This window comes from Cyrtonyx montezumae, unplaced genomic scaffold, assembly GCF_038088225.1.
Source record: "Cyrtonyx montezumae isolate F1298 unplaced genomic scaffold, pur_monq_1.0 scaffold_25, whole genome shotgun sequence".
NCBI lineage: Eukaryota > Metazoa > Chordata > Aves > Galliformes > Odontophoridae > Cyrtonyx > Cyrtonyx montezumae.
Genome location: NW_027071992.1, coordinates 10,726,316 through 10,754,074, shown reverse-complemented (window position 1 = coordinate 10,754,074; position 27,759 = coordinate 10,726,316). Strand labels below are relative to the sequence as shown.

The 27,759-nt window shown below is 38.2% G+C and overlaps 1 protein-coding gene across 1 annotated transcript in view; it reads right to left on the bottom strand.

Moving 5' to 3' along the window:
- The window catches only part of OXCT1 (3-oxoacid CoA-transferase 1), an 81,040-nt gene that overhangs the window by 11,679 nt on the left and 41,602 nt on the right, over window positions 1-27,759 (bottom strand). Inside the window, exons 9-14 of the mRNA XM_065739946.1 lie at window positions 23,837-23,948; window positions 23,280-23,374; window positions 22,548-22,596; window positions 18,430-18,502; window positions 17,604-17,679; window positions 3,154-3,243 (exon numbers count right to left, since the gene is read on the bottom strand). Coding sequence (XP_065596018.1) covers window positions 3,154-3,243; window positions 17,604-17,679; window positions 18,430-18,502; window positions 22,548-22,596; window positions 23,280-23,374; window positions 23,837-23,948 — 495 coding nt within the window. The remainder of the gene's footprint in view (window positions 1-3,153; window positions 3,244-17,603; window positions 17,680-18,429; window positions 18,503-22,547; window positions 22,597-23,279; window positions 23,375-23,836; window positions 23,949-27,759) is intronic.

Sequence of the window (27,759 nt, the reverse complement as noted above, 5' to 3'; positions counted from 1 at the left end):
ATTATTTACCAGACTGAGCACAGGTGCACAGCGACCATTCAAAGATTAAATAACAACACTATATTCTGGTCTTCACAGTTAACCAAAATTAATTTCACAAAAAAGTACACTAAGAGCTATCATAATGAATTAAACTGAGTCCATCAAGCCAAGTGTCTCATGGTGGCCTAAACATATGGAGAAAAAACTGTTCCACCCTTCAACAGGTATTCCCTCCTGGCTCATGACATGTTGTGATGTTCAGGTTTCCTAGGCTAGAGACTGCTTCTGGGCAATGCTGTTTAATTGTCACTGACGAATTCATTAAGTAGTTAAAATCCTTTCATACAGGTGGAATGCTTTGAGCTCCTGTAGCATTCTGCTAAGGATCCAAAACTGCATTAGCTGACTGTGAAAAATACTTCCGTTTCAAACCTGCTGGTTGCTAGTTTCTGTTGGCTCCCCTACTCTCTTCCTCTCTCTCTCTCTCTCTCCCTCTCTCTCTCTTCCTTTCCTCTCTCTTTCTTCCTCTCCTCTCTCTCTCTTCCTCTCCTCTCTCTCTCTCTTCTCCCCTCCTCCCTCTCTCTTCCTCTCTCTCCCTCTCCCCCTCTTTCTTTCTCCCATTCTCTCTCTCTCCTTTTCTTTCTTTCTTTTAGTAAGACAGTGACTAGCCATTCTGCACCTGTACCTTCATTATTCCACACATTTCTATGCCACTCTGCCTCACTGGTATTTTTTACACTGAATTCTTCTACGTACATTGTTTAAGGATCTGTCATTTTTCTTCTGTATCTTTCAGCTTTCATGAAATGTAAATATTTAAGTTATCAAAAATTAAAATTCCTGGGGGCAAAGGATGTTCACTATTATTTTTAACATACTGCATATCAGAGTAAATTCTTTGAGCAGTTCTTTGTGAAGACAGATACCAGTTTCACTCTCATAATTTAGTGTAAATTGAAATTTGTCTGAACTAGAAGGATTTAGCCTATTGCTAAGGTTGAAAATTGCAACATGCATACTCAAAGGATATGCTCTGAGCAAATCTATTAAAATGTTTAACAAGTTGTCGCTATTATATAAAAAAAAATACAAAAAGAGAAAAAACACATGAAAAGAATTAACAGATCCTTTACAAGATGACAGATCAAACAAAATTAACTGCCACAACTATTTATTGTTGCATATATCCTGGAGATTTCCACTGTATTTCAGTCCATCAGAACTTGACTAACACGTATTTACAGGAGGCTTTGGTGTCTCTCTTTGTTTCTCTAATGCTATAGTATGGATGAAATTGTAATTTCTGAGAAAATCTTCATAGTAAAGAAATAAATATGAATCAGCTCTGTAAGAAGTAGTTACCCCAGATAAAGGCTTCTGTCTTTCAGAATTGGTGTTATAGATCCTATACTTGCTTGGGCAAGTGGATCTCTTCCACTTTCTCCCTAACACCTCCTTAAAAAAAAAAAAGTAATAACATCTAAAACATGTAACGAAAGTCATAGACTTTTTTTTTTTTCCACATTCAACTTCTATACTGTATCTTCTTCACTTTTGGGCAAACAAGAAGCAGCCCAAAAAGTGTGTAGTTAATATGAAAGAACACTAGAATACCAGGAGCCCTCCATTTTAAAATAAGAATAAATTGAAAAAAATACAGATTCACTTTGCAGTGTATTTTTACAAAAGTAGAACAAGTCATGAAAGCCTGTAAAGCCTGTAACAGTCTTTCCAGATATGTCCACCAGAAACCTCATATATATAAGGATTTAAGGTATGCATATGTGTATTAAAAAAAATAATAAAGCTATGCCTGGCCTACTTAAAAGGGCAAATATGCTTTCCTATCTTTTTCAAGCTTCAGTATTCCTACTGACAAAACACAACAAATAACTTCCAAACACTGTACTTAAAAGGAGTAATAGTTTTGTAATAGTGTTATTAACAGGTAAATGGGCATGAATAATTACCACATGTGTACTCCAATACTTAATTGAATTCCACAGTAACTTGAAGTTTAAGATATTATTCAGATGACATTAATATACAAAATACATGCTGAAGTGAATGGATACTCATACACTTAGTTTTTGTGGGGCTGTGATAGGAATGCAAGTCAGGTGAATTTGCTTTGCACTTTTGTTTATTTATTTACACATATGCATACAGGAACTACTGGGTCAGTCTCAGTTCTGCTACTTAGAATGCACCACTAGAAATCACACCTTCTATAAAAACAAATCAAGCAAAAACCAGCAATAAAACCCCAACCTGCTGAAAAACATAGAAAGTGAAGATTCAATCCTTAAATCACATTTAAAAGAACTCCACAACTTTTAATATATTTATCTTTCATATTTACTGCCAGGCAAATTCTTTTTGCTTACCCCTGTGTATTCTGGCAGAGATTAATCTTGAATATACAGAACTAATAACTTACTGACTTGTGTTGATTTACAGGAGGCTTTGGTGTCTACATCAACAAATTATGAACAACAGAAAAAAAAAAAGAAATATAAAGTTCATTTTTAAGCATTTCTTATAGTCCCCTGAGAATAAAGATGCTGCCCTTCAAACAGCTTTTCTCATACCTAAGACTATACTATTATTTTAAGTTTCAAGTGACAAACTTTCTATGACCTTATGTGGAAGACTCTTTATATCTACAAACCTATCTCCCCAAAAAAGTCTCTAGATTAACCTCTATAATGTTCACAGTATAACATGTAAGGAAGCCTGCACTGTATCACGCCAAAAAGATCTGTTTTATCAAGCTGTCAGTACCAATTTGACTGATAGTTTCAAAGGTAAATATTTTCCCATTATGACAAATATTTAACGATGGGGAATAACATTTCTCAAATTATTCTGACACGAAGAGTAAAACCTTCAGGGCAGCAACTACTGTAACTCTGCAAAGTTAATGAGAGTAACAATTGGCACAAAGCAACGAAAAATGTGTACACCTTTTAAATATCAAATTAATATTTTATTTTTTTCCATGGTAAACAATTCACACATAAGAGGCCAGAAAACACAACTGTAACTAGTAACAAATCTGTAAAATCCTTACAAAATATCAGAATTTATGTAAGAGGATTTTTTTTTTTGCTTTTTTGGTTTATTTTTGCTAGCACAAGAGTCATGTAGAAAGACGATACAGAGCCTTACCTTGGCTGAGTGCTCCATGGTGACAACGACTTTTGTCTGGGCACTAGATACCAGGTCCATGGCACCTCCCATTCCCTTCACCATTTTACCCTAAAACAAGAATTTTAAAAGAAATGCAGCATTTGTACTAAAAATGAAAAATAAAATAAAGGACACAGCAAAAACAATATATATGCAGCAATGGCAAGACAAGATATTCATAGGTTCATTAGGTTGGAAAGGACCTACAAGATCATCTCGTCCAACCATCCTCCTATCACTATCCCTACCCAACTAAATCAAATCCCTTAGCACCTCATCTAAACGCTTCTTGAACAGCACTAGGGATGGTGCCTCAACCACCTCCCTAGGCAGGCCATTCCAGTGCCTGACCACTCTTTCAGAGAAAAAATGTTTCCTCAGGTCTAATCTAAATCTTCCCCGGCGCAACTTGTGGCCATTCCCTCTCGTCCTGTCATTATTTATCAGGGAGAAGAGGCCCACCCCCTCCTCACCACAACCCCCCTTCAGGAAGTGGTAGAGTGCAATAAGGTCTCCTCTGAGCCTCCTCTTCTCCAGACTAAACAATCCCAGCTCCCTCAGCCGCTCCTCATAAGACTTGTGCTCCAGACCCCTCACTAGTTTTGTTGCCCTTCTCTGAACACGCTCCAGGGCCTCAATGTCCTTCTTGTAGTGAGGGGCCCAAAACTGAACACAGTACTCGAGGTGCGGCCGTACCAGAGCTGAGTACAGGGGGATGATCACCTCCCTGCTCCTGCTGGCTACACTATTTCTAATACAGGCCAGGATGCTGTTGGCCTTCTTGGCCACCTGGGCACACTGCCGGCTCATGTTAAGCCGAGCATCAACCAACACCCCCAGGTCCTTTTCCTCTCTCCATTCTTCAAGCCATTCTGCCCCAAGCCTATAGCATTGCATGGGGTTATTGTGGCCAAAGTGCAGGACCCGGCACTTGGTCTTATTGAACCTCATCCCATTGAGCTCAGCCCAGCTGTTCAGCCTATCCAAATCCCTCTGAAGGGCCTCCCTACCCTCAGGCAGTTCGACACATCCTCCCAACTTGGTATCATCTGCAAACTTACTGAGGGTACACTCAATTCCCTCGTCTAGGTCATCAATAAAGATATTAAACAAGATGGGCCCCAAAACTGACCCTTGGGGGACACCACTCGTAACAGGACGCCAGCTGGACTTAACTCCATTAACCACTACCTGCTGGGCACGGCCCTCCAGCCAGCTCTACACCCAGAGAAGAGTGAACCTGTCCACAGCACGGGCTGCCAGTATCTCCAGGAGAATACTGTGGGAGACCGTGTCAAAAGCCTTGCTGAAGTCCAGGTAGACTACATCAACAGCCTTTCCCTCATCTACCAGTCTGGTCACCCAGTCATAGAAGGAGATGAGGTTGGACAAGCACGACCTGCTCTTGGTGAACCCGTGCTGGCTGGGTCTGATCCCCTGGTTGCCATGCACGTGTCGTGTGATCTCCCTCAAGATCATCTGCTCCATAACTTTCCCTGATACCGAGGTCAGGCTGACAGGCCTGTAGTTCCCCGGGTCTTCCTTGTGGCCTTTCTTGTAGATGGGAGTCCCATCGGCAAGCCTCCAGTCTTGTGGGACCTCTCCAGATAACCAGGAATGCTGATAGATGGCAGAAAGTGGCTCGGCAATCACCTCTGCCAGCTCCCTCAGCACCCTTGGGTGGATCCCATCTGGTCCCATGGACCTGTGGCAGTTCAGATGGATTCACCTTTTCTCTATGTAGAAAACCTATATTATCTCATCACCCTGTATTCAGAAACCACTGTTTTTCTCATTCTAGGGTCTACATGTGTTGCAAACAGGAGAATAACAAGTGGAAAGGCTCACTGTCACCTGCAATACCATGGTAATGCCAGTGACTTCACGGGAGCCCCGACACTCAGAAAATATGAATCTTGTTCCAGTGGGTATAACACTGTTAAAATGAAAAGTTAATTCTCACAATGATAGAAATACCATTATTGCCTCAAAAGGAAAACTGTGCTTTCAAATGTAGCAACTAGGACATCTTAGCACCCTTTATCTGTAAGTTTAGAAGGACATTGCTTGTAACACTGTATCAGCACAAACCACTCCTTTTTATTTCACTGCAGATGTATCTGGATGTCATTTCAGACCATGGACAAATAGATGAGTTTGTATCATTGTTCACTCCTGTTAGTCCCTCAGACCAAGCAATGCATTTTGCCTCTGAGACTCATTCTTCTATAAAAGAGTGTCAAAATTGCACCTGTTATCCCAGTAGCTATATTATGGATTGGAGTGCAGATACATCTACTTCTGCTTTTTATAATGCTATGGAATTCAGTCCCTGCCTGTTTCCACCATCTTAGACTGAACACATATGACCTTGGAAGGTAAGCAGTTCAGGCTTGGCAAACTCTCGATGTGCAACATCCACAAGTACAACATTCTGTTAGTATGAGGAGCGCAGTTATTTTTAGACAACAAACACAAGGCACCTCAAGAAAATAGAATGCAATGACCTCACATCATTCCTGAGTTGCTGGAGACAGGATCTGTATGACAGCAAAGGTTAGAAGAATCATGAGGCAAGGAATTTTGGAGATCAAAATGAACTATTTTTGTCCCAAATGCTTAGTATTTCCTCTGTTTTGATACTTGCTATCTTTCATTAATACAAATTATGGACAGAAATATGTTGTATGCTGTTTTTTACATGAAAATGAAAAGCATATGATTAAACAATTTGGAAACTTCCTAGTGTAAAGCTTTCCTCTTATTAGGCATGTGGTTCAGTGCCTTACTAGCTATGGCTTGTAGTATAGAGCATATGGAAGAGACTTTTCTCATTTAAGCTGTAAAGACAGCAATCTAATGGAAGCCTCTTTATCAAGCCAAAGACAATATATATATAAATCATTTTCACAGGGAAGAATAAATCATGTCTTCCAGTATCTATAAACAACCCTTTGAATTTCTTATATCAGAGTAATATTAATCAAATTAACTAACGTTACTGCTAAATATTCTTTAGCAAATATCTAACAGCAGTGAGAGGATTTCTCTCTGTACTAAACTTTCTTGCACTGCTCCTATCATTCTCCAACCTATCCTGAAATACAGAGCTCTCACAGAAACTGCAGTGACCTCTTGTCAGCCTGCCAGAGACATACTGATGAGTAACAAAGATGTCACATTATCTCCCTAGTAACTCAATAATATGTTTGCACTCAGGATTATCCTATCAATACACTCACCTGGCAATGTCATTAGCTGATTTTAACAGTCCTTTTAGTTTTAATACCTAAAGGGCTACAGCAACTAGGAAACATCTGAAGAAATAAATGCAGATGATGGTAGGTTTTTTCTCTTCTGACATCTTCACATCTGAACACCATTTGGGTGGTCAAAATGCAACATTAAAGAGTGTGAGAAAGCCATTTAGTTTAATAGTGATTCCTAAACAGCAGCCTTCCTGCTGGTTTGATCAGATGAAAGCATGAATGAGAATTTACAACATTCTAATACAGGTTTGTGAGTACTCTAAGGAGACTGAGATTGCCAACATATTTTTAAGAGAAGGAAGTTTTTTTCACAATGATGTAGCAAGCCATAAAGATGCTGTATAGGAAGCTGGCAACCATGTATATCATAACTTTCAAACACAGTAAAGAGAGGTGGCTGACAGAAAAGAGCAAGTTTCGGGAACCTTCAAATACTATCAAGGTCTTGAATCCATCCTCTTGTTCTGCAGTTTTTTTGTGGGTTTTTTTTTTTTTTAATTATTTCTCCTGAAGGTCTGAACTTCTCTTCCATAGCTGGTATTTATAGCTACTCTTAACATCACACTGTAAAATGCATCTGAACTGGCCTGGCTAAGTTAAAAAAAAAAACAAAACAAACAAACAAAAAAAACCATTATCTTTTAAAACAAACAGCACATAAATCAAGCAACAAAGCAGACACTAATGATTCATTGAAGAAACAGTAAAAAAAATACTCCTCAACAAATGTGGAGTTTTACAGATTAGAAAACAGATGGAAATAAAAACTTGAATGATTCTGCTTAAAATTTAATAGCAAAGGAGAGCTGAAGTGGAAATGTACACTACTTTGAAAAGGAACTGAGCTAGTTCCTGATTAACAGTGCGTATTCATGTTGCCAACTGCCCTATCACTGTATTGAATGAATAGCATTTAGCCAGATCTTTTTTTTCTTTACGCAGAAGTATACCTCACATAGTGTTCAAAACTAGTAGAACTCTTGTTTCAAAGACTCTTACATAAAATTATGAATGCTTCTAGATTAAACTATTCAATCTGAATTTTGAAGCATGCTCCTGGAAAGACCTCCAACAAATTACCTAGGATAAAAGAACAAGGTTTCCAACAATTAAAATTTGTCTTGATTTTCAGTGGTGGAAATAATTTCATATGTCTCTTCCACATTCAGTTTCCATGTGCTTCCTCCCTCTTTCAGGAGTGACCGCAAGTAGAAGGAGAAAAGCCTGCAGTCCTAAAACATCATTAAAAATTAAAACCGTCTTCATAGCAGCATTTACAAGAAATGTTTGTATAGCCTCTGATAGTCATGGACATGGACTAGGTAGCAAGTACAGAATCAGTTGCTAATTTTGGCTTACTTAAGAAAAGTAATAACTACATCTTGCTAGGGGCAGATTAAAACATTCAGAGTGACTAGAATAGTAAATTCCACAGGAAAAAAGCAGAGAAGGCAGCAACAAAGTGGATACAAGACACTCCCATCACCACCACCAATTGTGCTAACTGTAGTCAAAAGGATAAATCTGTGATTCCTCTTCCTGCTCCACCCCATTCTTCAGTGGACTCTTAACACATGTTAGTTCCATGGGTCTTCTCCCTCTGCCTATGGCTAGCAGTCTGTCTGTCTTCACAGATGTAGTGGTTTCAAGTGATGTACAAAACAACAAAAGAGGTCATCAGAACCACATGTAATAAACCAGGAGAAATATCACACATTATATTTTTCCTTCTACCACTGTTCTTAACATTATACAAATAAAGACATCAATCAGAAGGCCACATAAAAAAAAATTATGCATATATCCACTCTAAGTGAATAGACTTGTAGACCACAGTCCTTTGTCCACTGGTGATAACCATGTGCTACGTTTAAAGGAAAAGTAGATTTATAGGTGATTCCAAAATGAAAGCTATAATATCTGCCATTTCACTTTCCATTTCTTGAAAAAGACTGGATGAAGACAATCAAGAAAGATGGATAAAGTTGAAAATGAAATGTTTTGAAATACACTTGCTTTCTCCTTTTTCCCCCACTGATTTTTATGTCCTTGTGATGTCCTTGTGTGGCACAATTACAGAATTAGTGTAATTTTAATATCAGCTATGGCTGCCAGATTAGATTCTACTGAGTACAACTGAATAACCATTAATAAGAAACACCAGGAAATTATTAAGAGGAGTTTTGAATCAACAGAGTGAGCAATGGAACAACACAGTCACTAGTAACTGAATATAACTATTTGAGTTCAGCACTGTTATGCATATATACATAACAGGTTGAAGATTATTATTATTTAAGGATGTTTAAAATAATGTCTTCCATGGCTTATCCATGCCAAAAATTACCTGGTTTTCAAGAATGTTGACCAGGTATTTCCTATCATACACAATGAAAATCAAAATTAAAAATTCATAAAATCTGTGAAAGGACAGAATACAAGTTCTCGAGTGACTGACTGAAAATTCATGGCAAAATTTATTAATATAATTTCTTTAAAATGTAGGATGTACAAATAAGTGCACTAACTACAGCTTGGGTTGGAGGAGACCTCAAGGATCAAGTTAGTAGGGCTACCAACCACTAGGTCAAGCACTAGATCAGACTTCTCGAGGCTCCGTCCAGCCTGGCCTTAAACACCTCTAGCACCTCACCACTCTCTCAGCAAAAATCAGATTCTTTTCAGTGGTGCATGACAATAGGATGAGGGAAGATGGTCACAAACTGAAGCATAGGAAGTTCCAAACAAATGTGTGTTGGAACTTCTTCACAGTGAGGGTGACAGAGCACTGGCACAGACTGCCCAGGGAGGTGGTGGAGTCTCCTTCTCTGGAGACATTCAAGATCTGCCTGGACAATCTGGGCTAGGGAGCATGAAATTCTAATGAATGCACTGAGAAAACACACTGAGAAACTGTGTCAAAAGAGTAACTTAAAACACATTGTTCATAGGTTCATAGATTCATAAGGTTGGAAAGGACCTACAAGATCATCTAGTCCAACCATCCTCCTATCACTTTGTGACATACTTCACTAAAACACATTGTGACATACTTCACTGAAACGGACCAACTTTAAAATGATACATAATTATTTCAGTGCAATGGGGAAGTTAAGCCTTCCATCTTTCTTCGTATAACGTTCCTAAAAAAACACAGCATACTGTATTACTATAATACAGTAATATTTGTAATTATGTATTACTGTAATACATAATTAAATATTATTGCCAACATAATACTAGCTGCACCTGATAGTAGTGGCTGCATGCAGTAGTCACAATTGTTACCACTAAACTATGATCAGAAGCCTTTTGACATTTGCTAATATTTTGGGGCCAAACAGAATTTCTTCAGCTGCACTCATTACACAGATGCTTAATGCATACCTGCCATTTTCAACACTGAAAATTTAGGAGAGAATATTAATAAAATACCAAGAGTTCCTACATTCCCTCCATCATGCAGTCTGACAAAAGGAATGAATAGAAATTGCATAGAAAAAGCCTTCAAAAATTTAGAACTACAGCCAACATAACACACTTCCTTTATCATTTTAGGCTCCACAACTCTTACAATAGTAGTAATTTCATGCTACAAGGGCTATGCAGGGCTTCTAGGCAAAGAGCTACCAGCACTTTTCAGGCCTTCTACCTGCTGGAATAGAAACAGTTGATATATTACTGCACTCTTTGATCCAAAACAATTGTCCCTGAAAAACTAATATCTAAAATAAACTTCATATTAAAATAATATCCCACTGAAACTTTGATTACAGAGGATAACCCAGGTAACTGCAGGTCTTGTCCTTCCCCTTTGTTAAACTGCTACTGTATATGCTCTACTCATGTTATGTCATAAATAAGCATTAAACGAAATCAGATTTGTAGTAGGAGACCATCACAGCTATTAAGTGTAATTAATCTGCATGCTTATACACAAATTATCTAATTTGTAGTATTTCGTTCAATTTACAAACAAAAACAAACACTCTGCAACAGTTACCAGTGTATCTGCATTAAAGAGGAAGACAATGTTTGTTCCAAATTCTATTCAGGCAAAAAAGCACACAGCCTCAAATGGGGCTTGTTAGAGAAGAACATACAATACTTTCAGATATTGAAGGATACATGTCCTTTCTCCCAACATTAACAATAAAACATTTCAAGTCAGAAAAGCTCTTCTTGTGGAGCCTTCTGCTTTTAGGGTAGGTCCTACAAATTGTAATTAAAAAAAAAAAATTCTCACTCTAGCAGTTACACACTCAGCTACCTTCTGCAAGTTTACTATCCTTTTCTCTATCAAGGAAATCGCAGTTCCCCTTAAACACAGAGTCAAAAACTTGCAAAATATGTACCTTGAGGTCCTGTAAAACCAACGTCAAACGGCAACTAATAATGTATAAAATAACATTCTTACTGTCTGAGGTTATACTGAACTCTACAGATAGCAACTTAGAATATTTATTAATAAATTTTAACTGTTCCCTCATATTTTCAGATAATCTTCTTTGGTAAAGCTTAAAATATTTGCTAAATTTTTCTTCCACTTTGATTTATTTCATTATCAACTGTTCACTGCTTTAAATTTGGCTACTGCAAGGCTGAGCATTAAAATAACAGCTGAGCATTGCAATTAAGGCTGCTGCTTCTAAATTAAAGGATGATTTATTCATTTATTCCAAAAACAATCCATGCTTATATAGCCAAACTCATCCATCCTGTACTAATTGTATCAAACTCTCACTCAGCCCCTAACAGCATTATCTTAACAATCAAAACATGAATTTTATAATTCTGCATAAGACTATGGAAAATTAGAGTTAAGTTCCTTACTCAGCATTTTATTTGGTGTATACTGCTTGTAAAGAATAGATATGTTCCAACATCATTCCCATACTGTCACTGCTGAAAGAATCATAGAATCACAGATCCGTAGGGTGTAGACGGTCCTCTGGAGATCACTGTGTCCAACCTCCTGCTAAAGCAGATTCCCTGCAGGAGGTTGCATAGGAAAGCATTCAGGCAGGTTTGGAATATCCCAAAAGAAGTAGCCTCCACAACTTCTCAGGGCAGCTTGTTCCAACACTGTTACCATCAAAAGTAAAGAAGTTCTTTTTAATGCTTGTTCCAGTTTGTGCTTATTGTCCCTTGTTCTGTCACTGGACACTGCAGAAAAGAGCCCAGCTTCATCCACTTGACACCCTTCCTTTATTTATAAGCACTGGCAGGACACCCCCTCTGTCTTCTCCAGGCTGAACAGTTCCAGGATTCTCAGCCTTTCCTCAGAAGGGAGATGCTCCAGGGCCCTCATCATTTTTGTGGCCCTCCACTGGACTTTCTCTAGAAGTTCCATGTTTTCCTTGAACTGGCAGACCAGAACTGGACAGAGTACTCCCGACGTGGTCTCACCAGATAAGAACACTGGGGGAGGATCATATCTTTCACTGAATCACAGAACTGTAGGGGCTGGAAGGGACCTCTAGAGATCATCTAGTCCAACCCCCCTACCAAAGCAGCTCCCTAGACCAGGTTGCACAGGTAGAAGTCAAGGCAGGTTTTGAATACCTCCAGAGGAGACTCCACAACTTCTCTGTGCAGCCTGTGCCAGTGCCCCGTCACCTGCACAGTGAAGAATTTTCTTCATATACTGGTGCAGAACTTCCTATGTTCAAGTTTATGGTCATTTCCCCTTGTCCTGTCCCCTCAGATCACTGAAAAGAGGTTGGCCATGTCTCTTTGACTCCCACACCTTACATATTTATAGACATGGATCAGATCGCCTCTGAGCCCTCTTTTCTGAAGGCTGAACAGACCCAGGTCTCTCAGCCTCTCCTCTTAAGAGAGGTGCTTCAGGCTCTTTATCATCTTTGTGGCCCTCCACATTGGGCCTTTGTGGACTCTCTCCAGGAGATCCCTGTCTTTTTGTACCTGGGAGCCCAGAACTGGATACAGTCCTCCAGGTGAGGTCTCACCAAGGCAGATTAGAGGGAAGGATTGCCTTCTCTTGACCCGCTGGCCACGCTCTTTTCAGTGCACTTCAGGATGCCATTGGTCTTCTTGGCCACCAGAGCACACTGCTGGCTCACAGCCAACCTGCTGCACACCAGGACCCTCGGGTCCTTCTCTGTAGAGCTCCTTTCCAGCAGGTCAGACTTTAACCTGTACTGATGCACACCATTATTCCTTCTCATGCATAGGATTCTGCACCTTCCCTTGCTGAACCTCAACAGATTCTTCACTGCCCAACTCTCCAGCCTGTCCATATCTTGTTGAATGGTAGCACAGCCTTCTGGTGTGTCAGCCACTCCACTGTTGTCCTCACTGTTGTCAGCCGAACTTGCTGTTGTCACTCACTGTTGTCAGCCGAACTTGCTGAGGGTGCACTCTATCCTTTCATCCAGGTCATTGGATGCGGAATGTTAACAAGAATGTCCTGTGCCACTTATCACAGCCTTCTGAGCTGTACCAGTCAGTTCTCTCATCACTTTCACTCATCTACCTCACACTTTCTAAGCTTACCTATGAGGATGTTATGGGTGGGGTATCAAAAGCTTTGCTGAAGTCAAGGTAAACAATATCCACCACTCTCCTCTTATCTACCCAGCCAGTCATGACATCATAGAAGGCTACCAGATTGATCACACATGATTTTCCCTCCATGAATCTATGCTGAAATGCCTGTTCACTCAGCCTGTGATCACACTCTCATGGTTCAGGAAAATGACAGCTTCATTGTCAACACAAGATGCATCCCATTCAGTGCACTGGACTTGCACACGTTCAGTTTATTTGACTAGCCATTTTCTATAATGAGTAGTATCCACACTTCCCTGAATTCTACCACTAGCCACAGACACCAGGCCACTACAGTCTACGGCAAACATTTTGAATACCTCACCCTTTTCCATGCCCTTCATTCTATAGTTTGTTACCCTCCTGTTACGACATGCTCCTCCTTTTTATCTCTAAGTTTCTGCCTCATGAAACATGATGTCACAGAAATTGTGCACCATGAGCACAATGATTTGCTGCTGGTAAACCATGTCAGCAACATCAGTAACTATTATTAATGCTGCGTTAACAGCATGGGGACATTCAGAAATGTATGTTAATCATAATTTATAAATAACAGTAATAAGATTCTCTGGTGTCATAGTGGGACATTTCAGAAGCTCTATGGACCGATGCCTACCCTCTAATCCTTTGGCAACTAGGGTCATACGCCTCCCCAAAGGCTTTACATTAAACCCTTCTATTAGTAGTGTCCCATAGAATCTCAGGGTGAACTCCACAACTTTTTACTGAGACTGGCAGAGGAGCCAGAGCTGCTCCAACAGTCCATACTGCTGTTCTGAAAGGATGCAGTAAGTCCTGCTAGCAGCAGTTTTTGACAGTAGCATGAGAGAAACATACATGTCAGACAAAGATCTTTATCCTTCACTCATGAAGTGAAACCTAGCTCCATTCAACAGCTTCCAGCAGTCATGGGTCCCATTCACTCTCACCAGTCTGGCCTGCTCCACAGCCATGTCTTTAGCATTCCTATCCATCTTTCTTGGCTGACATTTCCCAGCTGCACTCTGTTCCCAGGAGCTCCTCATAAATTTGCCACGTTCTTCTTTCCCTCCTAGTAAACTACCTCTCATTAGCTTGACAAGTTACAAAGGGAGGAAGACAAGAACCCACAAGTTGTGTTTAATGCAATAAATACGAGTGTTGAGGGAGTAACTCCAGCATAAGCAAGCTAACAGCACTGTTCACTAAACACGCCTAAAATATTCTTAGTCTTCTTCAGTCACAGGTTTTTGCTCACCATTAGAAATTAGCAGACAGAAAATAAGGCCTTCCTACTTCAGGTTCCTAATAATAAGTGCAAGTAAATACATACAAACACCCATTAGCACCCTAGCATGGAAAAGAAGGCATGGCCGCATGATGGTACTTATTCAAAATTTAGAATTATTACTTGCCTTTGAAATTATGGCAAATATCATCAATCCAAGAATCCAAAAGCTACTGCAAATATATGTGAAAAAATAAAATAAGCCTCAATGCAAAGCGAATAAAATACAGCTTAAGGATTCCTTAAGGTATCTGAAAAAGTCAATTTTTGCATTACCTCACACAAATCTAGTGATATAAAATAGATCAATTTCACTCCAATCAAGTTAACCGAGGATAGCATATTTTATTTACAGGAGAAGTAAGAAGATCTGAATGCCTGCTTATTAATTTATCCCATTCTGTCACCCCTTCTCATCCAAGAGTCACTAGTATAATGTGGTCAGTATGGCAACAAATACAAGAGGAAAATGTATTTTAATCTGTCTCAGGTATATACAATTCAAAATTGTAACACTTAAAATCCTGTACTGCAGAAGAGTAATAACACACCAGCAAAGCAAATAAAGAATCACTTTGGATCTCTGAATTAAGTAAACAAGGGGAAAGGTTTCTTCTTAGACTTAGGGAGTGTCAACGTATTTACTCATATACAAATATAAAGTCACTTTGCAAACCACTCAGGGTCAACAGCAGTGCCAAAGGAGGACAGCAAAGAAGTCACAGGGGTCCACACATGTATGCTAGTAAAAAGATGCACCCCAAAGGTAACAAAAAGAACAAATGAAAGCTACTCAAAGGCTGGGATTTGTTTGTTTGTTTTTCATACTTTCCAACTTTGACAACATTCATGCCATTCACAGATGTGGGGGAAGCCTAACTCTGAAAGGAATGGAGATACAAGCAATGGAGATACATAAGCAATGGAAGATACGGAAAGTAATGCTCTCATCACAGATTCAGAACTAAACTCAGCATCATCTAGAGAATGTAAAGCATCAAAGTAAGGAATAAGCAAGTCTACACTCTTTTGAGAAAAACTGAAAATACAATCTCAGATTAAAATGCTTCAAGAAACATGTCTGTTAGACAACCTCTGGAAAATGTTGGCTTCAACTTTTGATAGCTCAGAAAACTGAAACTGGAAAAGTAAGTTCCAAAACACTGTCAGTGAAGAAATCTCAAGATAATGGCAAGAAAAAAATACCTCTATATGGCAAAGAAACAAAAAGCAGACAGAGATACTAGAAAAATTAATACTATTTAGTTGCTGAAAGTGTTACATCTTACTACTATTACTATATGTGTTATTTGTGCACACTGTCAACACTGTACATTTTTCTCAGTTTCAAAAGGTTAGGAAAAAAAACCTAAATTTACCTTTTAAAAGTTCAGACTGCTTCAACAGAGGTGTTAGTACCAAGCTGGAAATAACAATGCAACAATTCCAGTAGTTTCTATTTCTGACTTATCTTTAGAAACCATTGCTGACAGAAATCAAACAAGCTCTGCACAGTAAGCTAAATACAATAGTAAAACATTTGTGGAGAAAAAAAAAGACCTTTCCTTTGATAAGATAAAATAGATGTAGACTATCACATTTACTAAAAATAACACAAATAGATGTAGACTATCACATTTACTAAAAGCTACGTAAGAGGGACTAATTTTGCAGAACAGAAAAAAAAACAGCAAAAATTAGAGTGAACAGAAGTGGAACTCACATTGACTTGAGCTGCAAGTTATTCAAGAAATGAAAAACAAGTCCTACAGCTGCATAGAAACGGTGCAATCAGTAACAACCCAGAATTCTGTTTACTAAACAGTTTTGGAAGATAGCAAGAAAGGCCTACCAATAGTTTATGGGGGCGAACATCAAATAAAGATACAGCACAACTGAGTCTCCTGAAAAGTTAGAACAACAAAAAAAAAAGAATAAAATGAAACCCACCAACAAAGCAAGTGACAAATTGCCCCTGTTCATGACGCTGCTTTTCAAGAATGAACACCAGTTAATAGCTGTTAGATTCAGCACAGATTCAACTGCATGAAATGTAATATCCTGTTGAATTTAGAAGCACTTATTACTTGTCATTAAAGTCCAACTACTGATGGATCAGGAGGGCTTTCTTTCAAACATTTCAACTTGTGAACTATCATATGCACATTTTTCCTGGGTTAGGAATAATGTAGAGTGAGGATCTTTATTAGTTGTTCACTCGAATATTTTGAAGAATGCTTCAATTTAGGAAATAAAAATAAGAAACAAACAAACAAACAACAGCTTTCTTATAGGCCTTTCAGAAACGTCTGAACAGAAGGCTTTACCAGATGCAGGAACATTTAGCATAGCTTTTGCAGGACCAAAGGACTGGAAAAAAAGAAAATCTCAAGACTTAAGTAATCTTGAATATAAAAGTACAGGGACATGTTATTATTGTGACTTATGGTTTGCAAAAGCATAAAGTGAATGTCAGATTGTGGCAACCCAGCTAAACAAAAGAAAAAAATTATCTGTCAATTTAAATAGATACACAGATAGATTAAAACCATATTGAACTCTGCCTACAAGAATACTTCAAAATACCTTAGGGCAGGTAAAAAATGCTTCTTTTCCAGGAAATTCTGATACAAGCAATATCCAAAGCAATTGAAAATATCTACTTGCAAATGATTTCAAAAATTATTGCCTAATTTTAAGCCATAAAACGTGTCCAAAGAATGCCTTTAGGTCATCTGCTTCTTAAACAGTACTGAGTTTGGCTTATATATATAAGTTTGAAACCTGCAGACTATTTTATTTACTAGGTAAACAAAATACAAAAGTTATTTTCCTCTACATGTACTCAAAATACTAATGCTGTGATGAACACTGAGACAAATAACGCAAGCAATGTGGGGTTTTTTGTTTGTTTGTTTGGTTGGTTGGTTTTGTTTTTACCATTTAATGATGAGCTCCACAATATTTCACAAATTTTTTCAAAGGTTTTGCTGCAATTACAAGTAATATAAGACTTGTTGCTCCCTCAAGATAGAGAATCAGTCCTCATCTCAAAAACTCGACATGTGAATCCAAGAGAAAGAAGAAAACATGTTTAGTTTTTCCACAATACTTAACATAAGGTTGATTTCAGATGGCTGGCTTCTGATATCTTGGAGCCAGCAGTATCCAGGAAAACTGTTACATGTTCTCTATTTTAACCTGATTAGCTTTTCAAGGCCCTTTCTGCTTCACATCTCTCCTCTTTTCCCTCATAATCAGCTACAAATATTATTCTAAATACACTGCACTTTCAGTAATAAAAAAAGCCAACTTACAGGAATCATCCAGTTGGCCAGGTCGCCATACTTAGACACCTGCATAGCTCCAAGCATTGTCAAGTCAACATGGCCTCTGGCAAAAGAAACAGTGGGTAATTAGCAGTTCATATTTGAGTAACAGCCCACAAATCTTTATGAGTTTTTATTCACACTCTCATAACAATTTCAAAACTGCATATCACAGGAGCAGCAACCATTTTGTCACTCATAGGTTTTTCTCTTCCTCTAAGCGCATTGCTGATGATTTTTCTGTCTGCCTGCTGAGCCTCAAAAATGCTATTATTTTTGTCTGGGTTTGGTTAATTGCATGCACAGACAATCAGCTTTGAACTCATAGTTTAAGTGCACTCCCTCACATATTTACATACACTCATTATCTTTTCAGAGCCATTACGATTTAGTGTTTGTTTGCATCCAACCTCCTTCCCGAAAAACTAACAAAAAACAGGTGCAGATGGTGAATTTCCATTAAGGAAGTGGAATGAGGATCACAGTTCCAAGTTGAAGAAAGAGAATACACTGTGTGCAAGCACAGATTAGATACTTGGAAATGACCAAAGCATAAATGTTAAAACCTAGTTATAAATATGTTTATACGTGGCCAGGTGGTGGGAGACACAAACATCACTATGGTATCTATTGGTTACAATGTTTTTCAGTTTTGAATTGCTAGACCTAATATTCTGTAAACCATCACTCATTAAGTCTACAATCATTCTGCAAGCAGTTAAATGTTAACCACGTTTTGAAGAACTACTAATGATTTCAACCACTGAATTTATTATTTTCATGATTCAGAAAATCAGTTTGTCTTGTTACGTACCCTCTTATCATTGCAAATGATTCATCACTAGAGAAATAAGAAGAACCAGGAAGAACAGTGACCGTCTCCTTACCTGTAAAAGAAACAAGTTACTGTCAGTACATATTTTGTCCCTGACAAAGCAGAACTATTAATGAAACCTAAAGTTTTTTTATATATCAAACTTCCTTGAATTCTGTACAACTATGGACCTAACTACAATTATGAAATGACACATAAAGCAAATCAACCATAATGAACTAGGAAAGCAGTTTGTGACTGCCTCCTGTTTGACCACTAGCAGTCCCTCGCAAGACAGCACTGACACCAGAGGTTAAGAAATACCTATTGACTTCAGCTTTCTGTAGTAAGGTAACCCTCCTGAAACAGATGAAGTATATCTTCAGGAAACAGCAAGATTGCAAGGAAGAATGACCAGATCAAATTCAACACAACCTACAGTGATAATGACTTAGAATACGGAAAAATAAATAGCAGATTCAAGACTAATTTTGCTTTCTAAAAGTACAGATGAAAAAGCACTTCTCTGTGCCGTACAGTTCTTAGGTAATGCAATGGAGCTAACACAGAAATGTTTTACTTTGATTCTGCCCAGAGCTCTCTCTTTCCTCTCCTTCCAGCACTTTGAATCAGGCTGAGAAATAAACAATATATATTGAGCGCCTGTTGAAAGTCATGAAAAACAAAGCCGTGGGTAGAATTATCAACCAAGCATGAGAAAATTTAGAGAATAAAACAGATTTTAGCACAAGATGACATTGAGAAGATGAAGTAACAACAGCAGGGAACAGACAAGAGACATCATTAAACATTTTCCAGAAAACAGGCAAAAATAAGAAAATAAGGAAACAGAAAGGCTTAGTGAAGTGATGGAAAACAAAAGGAAAATCAAAACTAACAACTAAGTTATCTATCGTAATTTACTAAATTGACTTTATGTTTATTATACCACCAAGATATTGTGAGGAAATTAAATTTGATAGGCAAAATAGTATAGAATTAAGGTCTTGCACTCAAATCACAAAGAATTCAGCAAGCAAAGAATTCACCCAGACCAGTTCTGAGAATGCCTGAACTGTCCACCTCTATCAGACTCTCAGCAAGTGGGAGTGGGAGAGATGATGCAGTTTGTAGCTGTAACATGGAGCAAGAGCCCCAGAAGAAAGAGGCAACTTAGGGCAATGCGGAGAAAAGACGCAGACTGAGAGTCAAATAATAGTTTAACAAGAATGCCATATTACCAGTTCTTGAAAATGCCCTCATAAAGTCTGTAAATAATTCTGCTGTAAGGCAAAAGCTTACCTTGAAATTACAGTGAACATGGCCTAACTTTAACTGAGACATTCAAGAAACGGAGCAAACAACTAAACATGTATTTCAGAAAAATAAAATTTTATTTGCAGATAAAAATTAGCAACAGCTCAAACTCAAGTTTATTTTGAAAACATGGACTTCAAGGGCTGATACTGTACCATTACAGGCTAGGCTATGAACGTGAACAGAAGTCCTAGTCCTTCATCACTTAGCTTCTATTCTTTTTTCAAATGCTTTTATAAATTTTTCTGAAAAGCTTCCAGAGCGCTCTTAATCCAACTAACTGTCAGTGGGGCTTAGCAGCTTCTGCATATTTCAGCAATGATATCATTAATATTTTGGTGACTGAGCAGATTCATCTAATTTTGTGTCCTGTCTATTGCAGCTTAAAATAAAGATGTTAAAGGTGCTTAAAATTGAATTACCATCTGACTTCCATGTCACATTCTAGTATCTTATGTTAGCTACAAGATTCTCTCCTCAAAAATATTTATCAATCAAACAGTAAGCCAAGATCATCCTGACATCCAAATAAAAACATATTTTTTTAAGTCTTCATCAAGTTCTTGGCTATTTTTCCATTGTCACTCTGTTAGAACGTTCATTACAAATATACCAGTATCAGAACTCATCACTAGGCTCTAATGAGGGTGCATATTGTTTTACCCTCTATAAGCTACTAACATTTTTCTTCCCTTTGGCAACACCTTTAGTATTTTTTAAACTCTCAAACTCAGTTCAGTCATTTATTCAGCTCCCATACATCTGGTATTTTCTTTCATATAATATATCTCAAGAGTTCCTACCTACTGTTGAAACACTGGACTAAATTCCTTAATATTTTCTAATTTCAAATCAGAAGAATGCCACAAATAACTCCTTATTTAAAACACAGATACTGAAAGAGGAAATAACATAGCAATATGAAAACAGTATAAATTAGTTAAGTCAGACAGGAAATGTTTCAAGTCAGTGAACAATTGCTGGATTGCACTATGACACTAAATTAAAAGCTTGTTTGATGTCAATGATTTATCTCATTTGGCTATTAAGAGTTTGATTGCACTAGGTAATTGAGACAGAAAGGTGCTTTCTACATATATACACAGGGGTGGGAGGGTACGGGGTTATCAATGAAATAATTCTAAACTTGTCAGGTGTAGGCTTATATTTTATACCATTAGCAATGATAAGAACTTACAAAGCATCACATGTAAGAATAGGTAAGAATAATCCTACCTCATAGAATCACCAAGGCTGGAAAAGACCTCCAAGATCATTTACAAAAGCTGCCCACCTACCAATATTTCCCCCCTAATCATGTCTCTCAGTACAACACCTAAATGTTTCTTGAACACTTCCAGAGACAGTGAATCCACCACCTCCCTGGGCAGTCCATTCCAGTGCCTGACCACTCTTCTGGAGAAGAAGTTTTTCCTAATATTCAACCTCAATCTCCTCTGGTGCAGCTCAAGGACGTTCCCTCTACTCCTACTGCTAGTTCCTTGGGAGAAGAGGCCAATCTCCACCTTGCTACAGTCTTCCCTCAGGCAGTTCTACAAAGCAATAAGGTCTCCCCTGAGCTCCCCCTTCTCCAGACTAAATAATCAGTTCCTCTCAGCCGCACCTCGTAAGACTTGTGCTCCAGACCCCTTAGTAGCTTCACTGCCCTTCTTCAGACATGCTCCAGAGCCTCAATGCATTTCTTGTAGTGGGAGATCCAAACCAGAAAACAGTACTCAAGGTAAGGCCTCACCAGTGCGGAGGAACAATCACCTCCCTGCTACTGCTGGCAACACTATTTCTGATACAAGCCAGGACGACACTGGCCTTCTTGGCCACCTGAGCACACTGCTAGCTCATGTCTAGCTCAGCACTGACCAACACCACCAGGTCCATTTGTTACACACAGACCTCCTTGGCTGCTACTTCAGCTTATCGCAGTGCAATATATAGGTCTAATTTTCTGTGGAAACAGAACAGATAGAAGCACAGCTTTCCATTAAGAAAACAGAAATCAGACCACATTCAGACGCAATAAGCCATAACAAGATTAATCGTTGCTTCTGCAATGCCCTAGACAGCAGGAAGTGATAAATTCAGCTGGAAAAAAATGCAGGGGAGCCATTGCAGGTGGCGTACAAGGAAGGGAAAGTTCTTCGCACACAGCTGCTCCTTTATGGGCCACCCCATCTCTGCTTTCCATATAGCACCTGAGATGTCTATCCTCTCCTCAGAATGGGGAAAGAAGCCATCCACCTAGCTTCATCACATGACTGGCACCAGACAAGCAGGCTACAGCTGCCTCTCCTAACTGGATATCACCTACACAACTCACTAGGCAGGAGGAAGCCAGGCTACCACATAAAGAACCTTTAATAACTTGTCCCACAAATAAATCATTGAGAACAGTTTTCTAGAAGACATGACATGACATGAAAAGTAGCAGGAAAAGAAAAATGTATATTAATGTAACAGCTGCACTAAACAATCCCACTGCTGAAAAGGAAAACTGTACTCTTTACCACCTGGCCTGGAAAAGAGCTCCCTGTAGTAGCTACTACAAAGAATAAAAGCACAAGCTCTCTAACTAGAATATTTAATCCCTCTATTGATCAAAGCCAATCTTCACTTAAAAGACTAAAAGAAGCAAAATACTTTACATAATATAAATTATATGTTATATATATTTACATATTTATGTGTAAATAAACCAGGAGCTTAAATACCAAGTCAAAATAAAGTCTTTATATCAAGAAAGAAGAGTCACCTTCCAAAAATTAAAATTATTTAAAAGGTTTTACCTGCATTAATCAGGTCTGGATCAACTTCACTTTCAAGCGGATAAGGACCCTGACAATAACAGACATAATACTTTATAATTTATTTATACTATTATTAAATACTTGACGTACAATTTGTTACTGCCTTATTATTTCTCATGCTTATTATTGAGAACAGATCAGCATAAACATGCATTCAAGCTTTTTTTTTTTTTTGCTTTAGCATAATGTAATTCTTGACGATACAAGACAACATTTACATCAATTAACATAACATATCAGGACTGACAGACATTGCTCAGAGGCTGTTAGAATTACTAAATATTCAGAGAGCAGTGGTCTTTGTTTTTGCTTATTTTTTCTGACTAAAGTTCATACATTTATCAGAAAAAAAAAAAAGGTGTGCAAGTGTAATATAACAAAGCTTTACTACAGCAAAAATATTTTTTTTCCAAAACTATGCTTCATAAGCTATCTTAAAAGGCATGACCTTGTAAGCCAAGCACAAAACTTGGTTTCCAGGTTCTGAATCCTTCCCATAAAACATACTTTAAGTAGCATATAATGCTGAAATGAGCATTTCCACAAAGACTTCTATGTACAAGGAGAATTTTATGATCATGCAATACTGCATAAGCTTGAATACGATTTCTACCATAATTATAATCAGCTTAGGAGTGATAGAGCGAAATAAAACCTAATAGTACAACATGGTGAGTACATTCCTGTTAAGTGACCTTGATATATTCTTACCAAACCCAGGACTCCATTTTCGCTCTGTAGGTGAACTGTTATGTCTGGACTGATGAAGTTACTGGCCAACAGCGGGATTCCAATACCTAGATTAGCTGAAGAAAATTGGTCAAGGCACAAATAGGAACACAAAGCGGAAACAAAAGATTATCACTGTACTATGATAAGAACTGCTGCCTTCACAAACACATTTTTAGTTAGATGCCTAATGCTTGTGCTTTCCCCATTTGACAGTCTAATTGCATTCTGCCAAACATTTAGCATGCTAAATAAAATGGAAACAGTTCAAGTAAGCTACACTGCTATTTAACTTTTTAAAGAAATCCTTATGAAACATTCAACCACTAATAAACTCTATATATGCCTGAACAGGGACTCTAGGCATGCAATGCTGTAATACCCCATCTGTTTCAATCAGGTGTCATTGAGAAGAGAGAGTCCCAGGCTCAGTGAAAGACAATCAATGAGCATGATAATTAACTTCCATTAAACATAAACAGCTGCAGCTACTAGTCTAGCAAGTCATCACTTCAACCTACAGCACATCTGGAGGATACCATACATGCCATCCTCAAACTCTAAAGCAGCCCGTCTGATGATCCTCTCCCTCACATTGTCTCCTGGCTTTTGTTTGCCTTTTGCGTCTTCAGGCTTTCGGATTGATAAGCGCTGCAAAACAGAAGGCAATCATGATCAGAGATTAGCATCCAGATTCTTGCTTCTCAAGATGTAAAAGCCTGATTTGCAAATGCACTGAGATACTTCATCTAAGAATAACGTTATTTATCCATTTCTTAGAAAGGATGATCTTTTATTCTAGCAGTTCAGTCTCACCTAAGACAGTGGAATCAAGCTTGCTCTATGGCTATTGCTGAGGATAAATTTGATTTGTTTATATTGTCAAGTCTGAGAAAGTACATGATATAGACATAACTGGTTAAGAAGAAAAAGTGGGAAAGAGGGCAACAACCATTAGTGCAAATACTAGCAAGTTTGAGTATCATTATTCCAGAGATATCCAAATAGATTTTTAAATGTCAGCTTAACACTCAAATACTGCTCTCCCTCTGTGATCATTTAATTCAGTGATGACATTCTAGACTTAAATGCACGAGATCAAAGAATGCCAGGAATGTAAAAACAAGAGGAGTGACGCAACTGCATTTTCAGAATAAGTCTACATAATCTTGCATAAATCTGACTGGTATTTTTTCCAGAGACATTCTGGCCTTAAACTGATCCTCTCTAAATCACATACACAAATATACTGCAGTATTCAAGAAGTTTGTAAGATCTTTTCTGTGAATTTTTGTTTACATAAATGGTTTTCTCCATGCATTTCTCCCAGGTGTGTAATGCTGCTTTAGCCAACATCCTCTGTTGTACTCACTGTGTCCTCTCATTTTCTCACACGTCTAAGACATAAAAAACAGATCTGGCAAAATCATCATCTACTCCTTTTAAGCAACACAAAAGAAATTTTGCAGTTTTTTTTTCCCCTATGTTAGAAGTCTATTTCTTCTTCAGCAGTCAGGAGCAGTCATTTATCAGCTCTCCTACACTTCCTAGTAACTTTTTTTGTTTTTTTTTTTTTATGTCCAACATATTTTTCCTAGAATTGTTTCACATGTACATTATGGAAAAATTAAGAACAATCACAGGATTTCTCTGTAGCAAAAAAAAAAAAAAAAGTTGGATAGAAAGTATGAGAATGGTATGACGGGAGGGCACATATCTGAGCCCAATTAGGCATGAACTGCTATTTGAAGTCAGAGTGAATTATGACAGACTTGGTTCTCTTCATTCCTCTACTCTCTATTACTATTTATCATAATCAATGTTTTCATATGGACAGAGAGTTCCAACAAATGTAGGTTGCTCCAAAAGTAGTGCTTCCTATTTATTTCTATGGAAACTGTAACAACCACAAAGAGCTCAGTAACAGTATATGATAGAGCAAATTCTCAGCTACAGAATACTGTTTTTCAACACAGTCACCACCATTATCTATGCATTTTCATCAGCCATTAGCCAGAGCCTGCATTCTGCACTCATACAACTTGCACTGTGGAGGTGACACACCACCTCTCTGCACTCGCATCTACTGTTCGGTCTCCAGAAACATTCAGCAAGTGTTGATGAATGTCAATGAGTGACCTTTTTTTTCACATGGAGGAATTCAGTGACACACCTTTGTTTCATACACACTTTCATGTCAGATACCATTCTGTCAGACTGCCCCTCTGCTGCCATCTGTCACACAGCAGCAAAATGGAATGGGATATTGGTGGGAAGGTTCAGTCTCTACTGCCATACTAACAACATCTGTCTCCATGGGCAAACAACAAAATAGGAGTCAATACTTTTGGAGCAGCCTTTATATATTATCTTCAAAGATGGAAAAGTATGAGTAAAAGCATTAACAAAATTAATATATGTTACAGTTTTCTTGTATAGTTTACAGTAGCATTTTTCCTTCTCACTTCAATTTTTGCTAAGAGTATAGGAAGGGGGGCAGGCAACTGCCTAAGTATCTGTGCCCTTATCCAGACAAAGAAAATCAAGCAGCTTATGTACTTTTTATAAACATCTTCTGTTGGGAAATGGCTGCAGGAGCAGGGAAGTCATGGTGATATGTACGAGCACAGTTTGCACTGCAGCACAGACTATATACTCATGGAAAAGTATTAGATGTTGATAGGAGGTCATGATGCTCCTGGGCCAAGTGACAAACAACTCAAAGCGGACATGAACTGCTTCAGCTGAGCAACTCAAATTGCCAAGATGTCTATGGGAAACTTCTGTGATTATGTTGTTCACCCTGCTTTCAGTGAAGAAGGCTTCAAAGGACTGTTGATAATTGTAACTATAGGTATTTTTAGAGTAAGCTGTCCTTGGTAGTCTATTCTGTTTAGCTAGCAGGTGTTCCCTTTGGGCTCTGTGTTATGCACTGGCCACGCAGATACCGTGCTCAAAGGAAACTACACTGTGTGAACCTTGAGAAAAGTAAAAGCAGGAGATGGTCTGTGGCGAGTGGGAGAGGAAAAGTGCACTTTGAAACAGGGGACGCCCTGCCAGCACTGCCTTTCACATCCGCTGCCGACACATTCCTGCCTGGTTTCTTAGGATTAGGATGATAACAAGAGTTACCTCCCTCAGGATGGTTTCTCACTGCTGTTAATTGTTGGGAACTGCTCAAGTTGTCTTTCTCTGAGGCTCTCAGCCAATGATTGAGTGCTATTCTCTGTACGCCCCTGTCTTAAACACTATAAGAATAAGGCTGTCTGGGTAATAAACAGAAGCCTGATCATTCATATATTGAGTCCTGTCGTGCTCCTCGCCCGAGAGCAATCCACTCGGACCCTGATATCCGCAGCAATCTTCCTTACACAAAGAATCACCACTCTATCACTTCCAAAGCACAATAAAAACAGAAGTTTTTTAAACACAAAACAAACTTCTCCCTTGAAAGTCAAAAGATTTTAAACTAAGATATTTCAAAAGGACAAAACAGGGCATTCTAACAAAATATGCCCAAAGAGAACTTGTATAAAAGAGGTTTTACGATTTTTTCTAGTCAGATATTCAACAACATGCTTTTGCAGAATGAACAGTTATAACATTTACAGTAACAGGTACAAAAAAACAACAAAATGCCTTTAAATGTTAACCTAAATCAACTTACTTAGAGAAAAGTAGATCTTTGTAGGAGTTTTTAATATAAATTGAAGAACAAAATAATTTAAAAATAGAATAATTGGAATCTCTTTCTTCAACTTCTTTCTGTCTAGGTGTCTTTTCTTCATGCTATGTGTCTCCTCATTCACCAGCTCATAGAACAACATTTTGAATAATTACCATCTCAAGATTACGGGCACACTGGAGAACTATTGAATTTTCAATTACACTTTCAGAGCTTTGTTACATCAACAAAATAAAACAGAGGGACAAAGCTTGAGTGAGAGCCATGAAAGCAAAAAAGAGCAGTATATTATGATTTCCTTGGCAGTTTTCAGTGTTTTAATATTATTGCCTCACCTTTTATTAAGTACTAGCATATTTTATTCAGGACACAAACGTCGCTGTGTAATACATTTCCCATTTAATGAAAAGGAAAGAAAGGTTCCAGATTCTCCACAATGTGATGTAATCCATTACAAGGTACAGAAGGGGCTGCAACTGGTTCTACCTGACCATATAAACAACTTCCCAGTAGAAAAAAAAAATTACTGTGAAAGTCAGCTCTTAGTATGGGTATTTCTCTTTTATCTACAGGGGGTGATCTGGGGGAAGGAAGAAAAACAAAACGATTTTTCATCATCAGATTTTCAACTGCAATAAGGTGACTGAGGACCAGAGAAAGTTGTTCTAGTTCATTTAGGGATTGAATAAGAGAGCCTGAGGCATAAAAAACAAAGATCTAATCTCAGTACTCCATCTACCAAGTACCTAAGTAAATACCTAAGCTGCAGTACTTTGC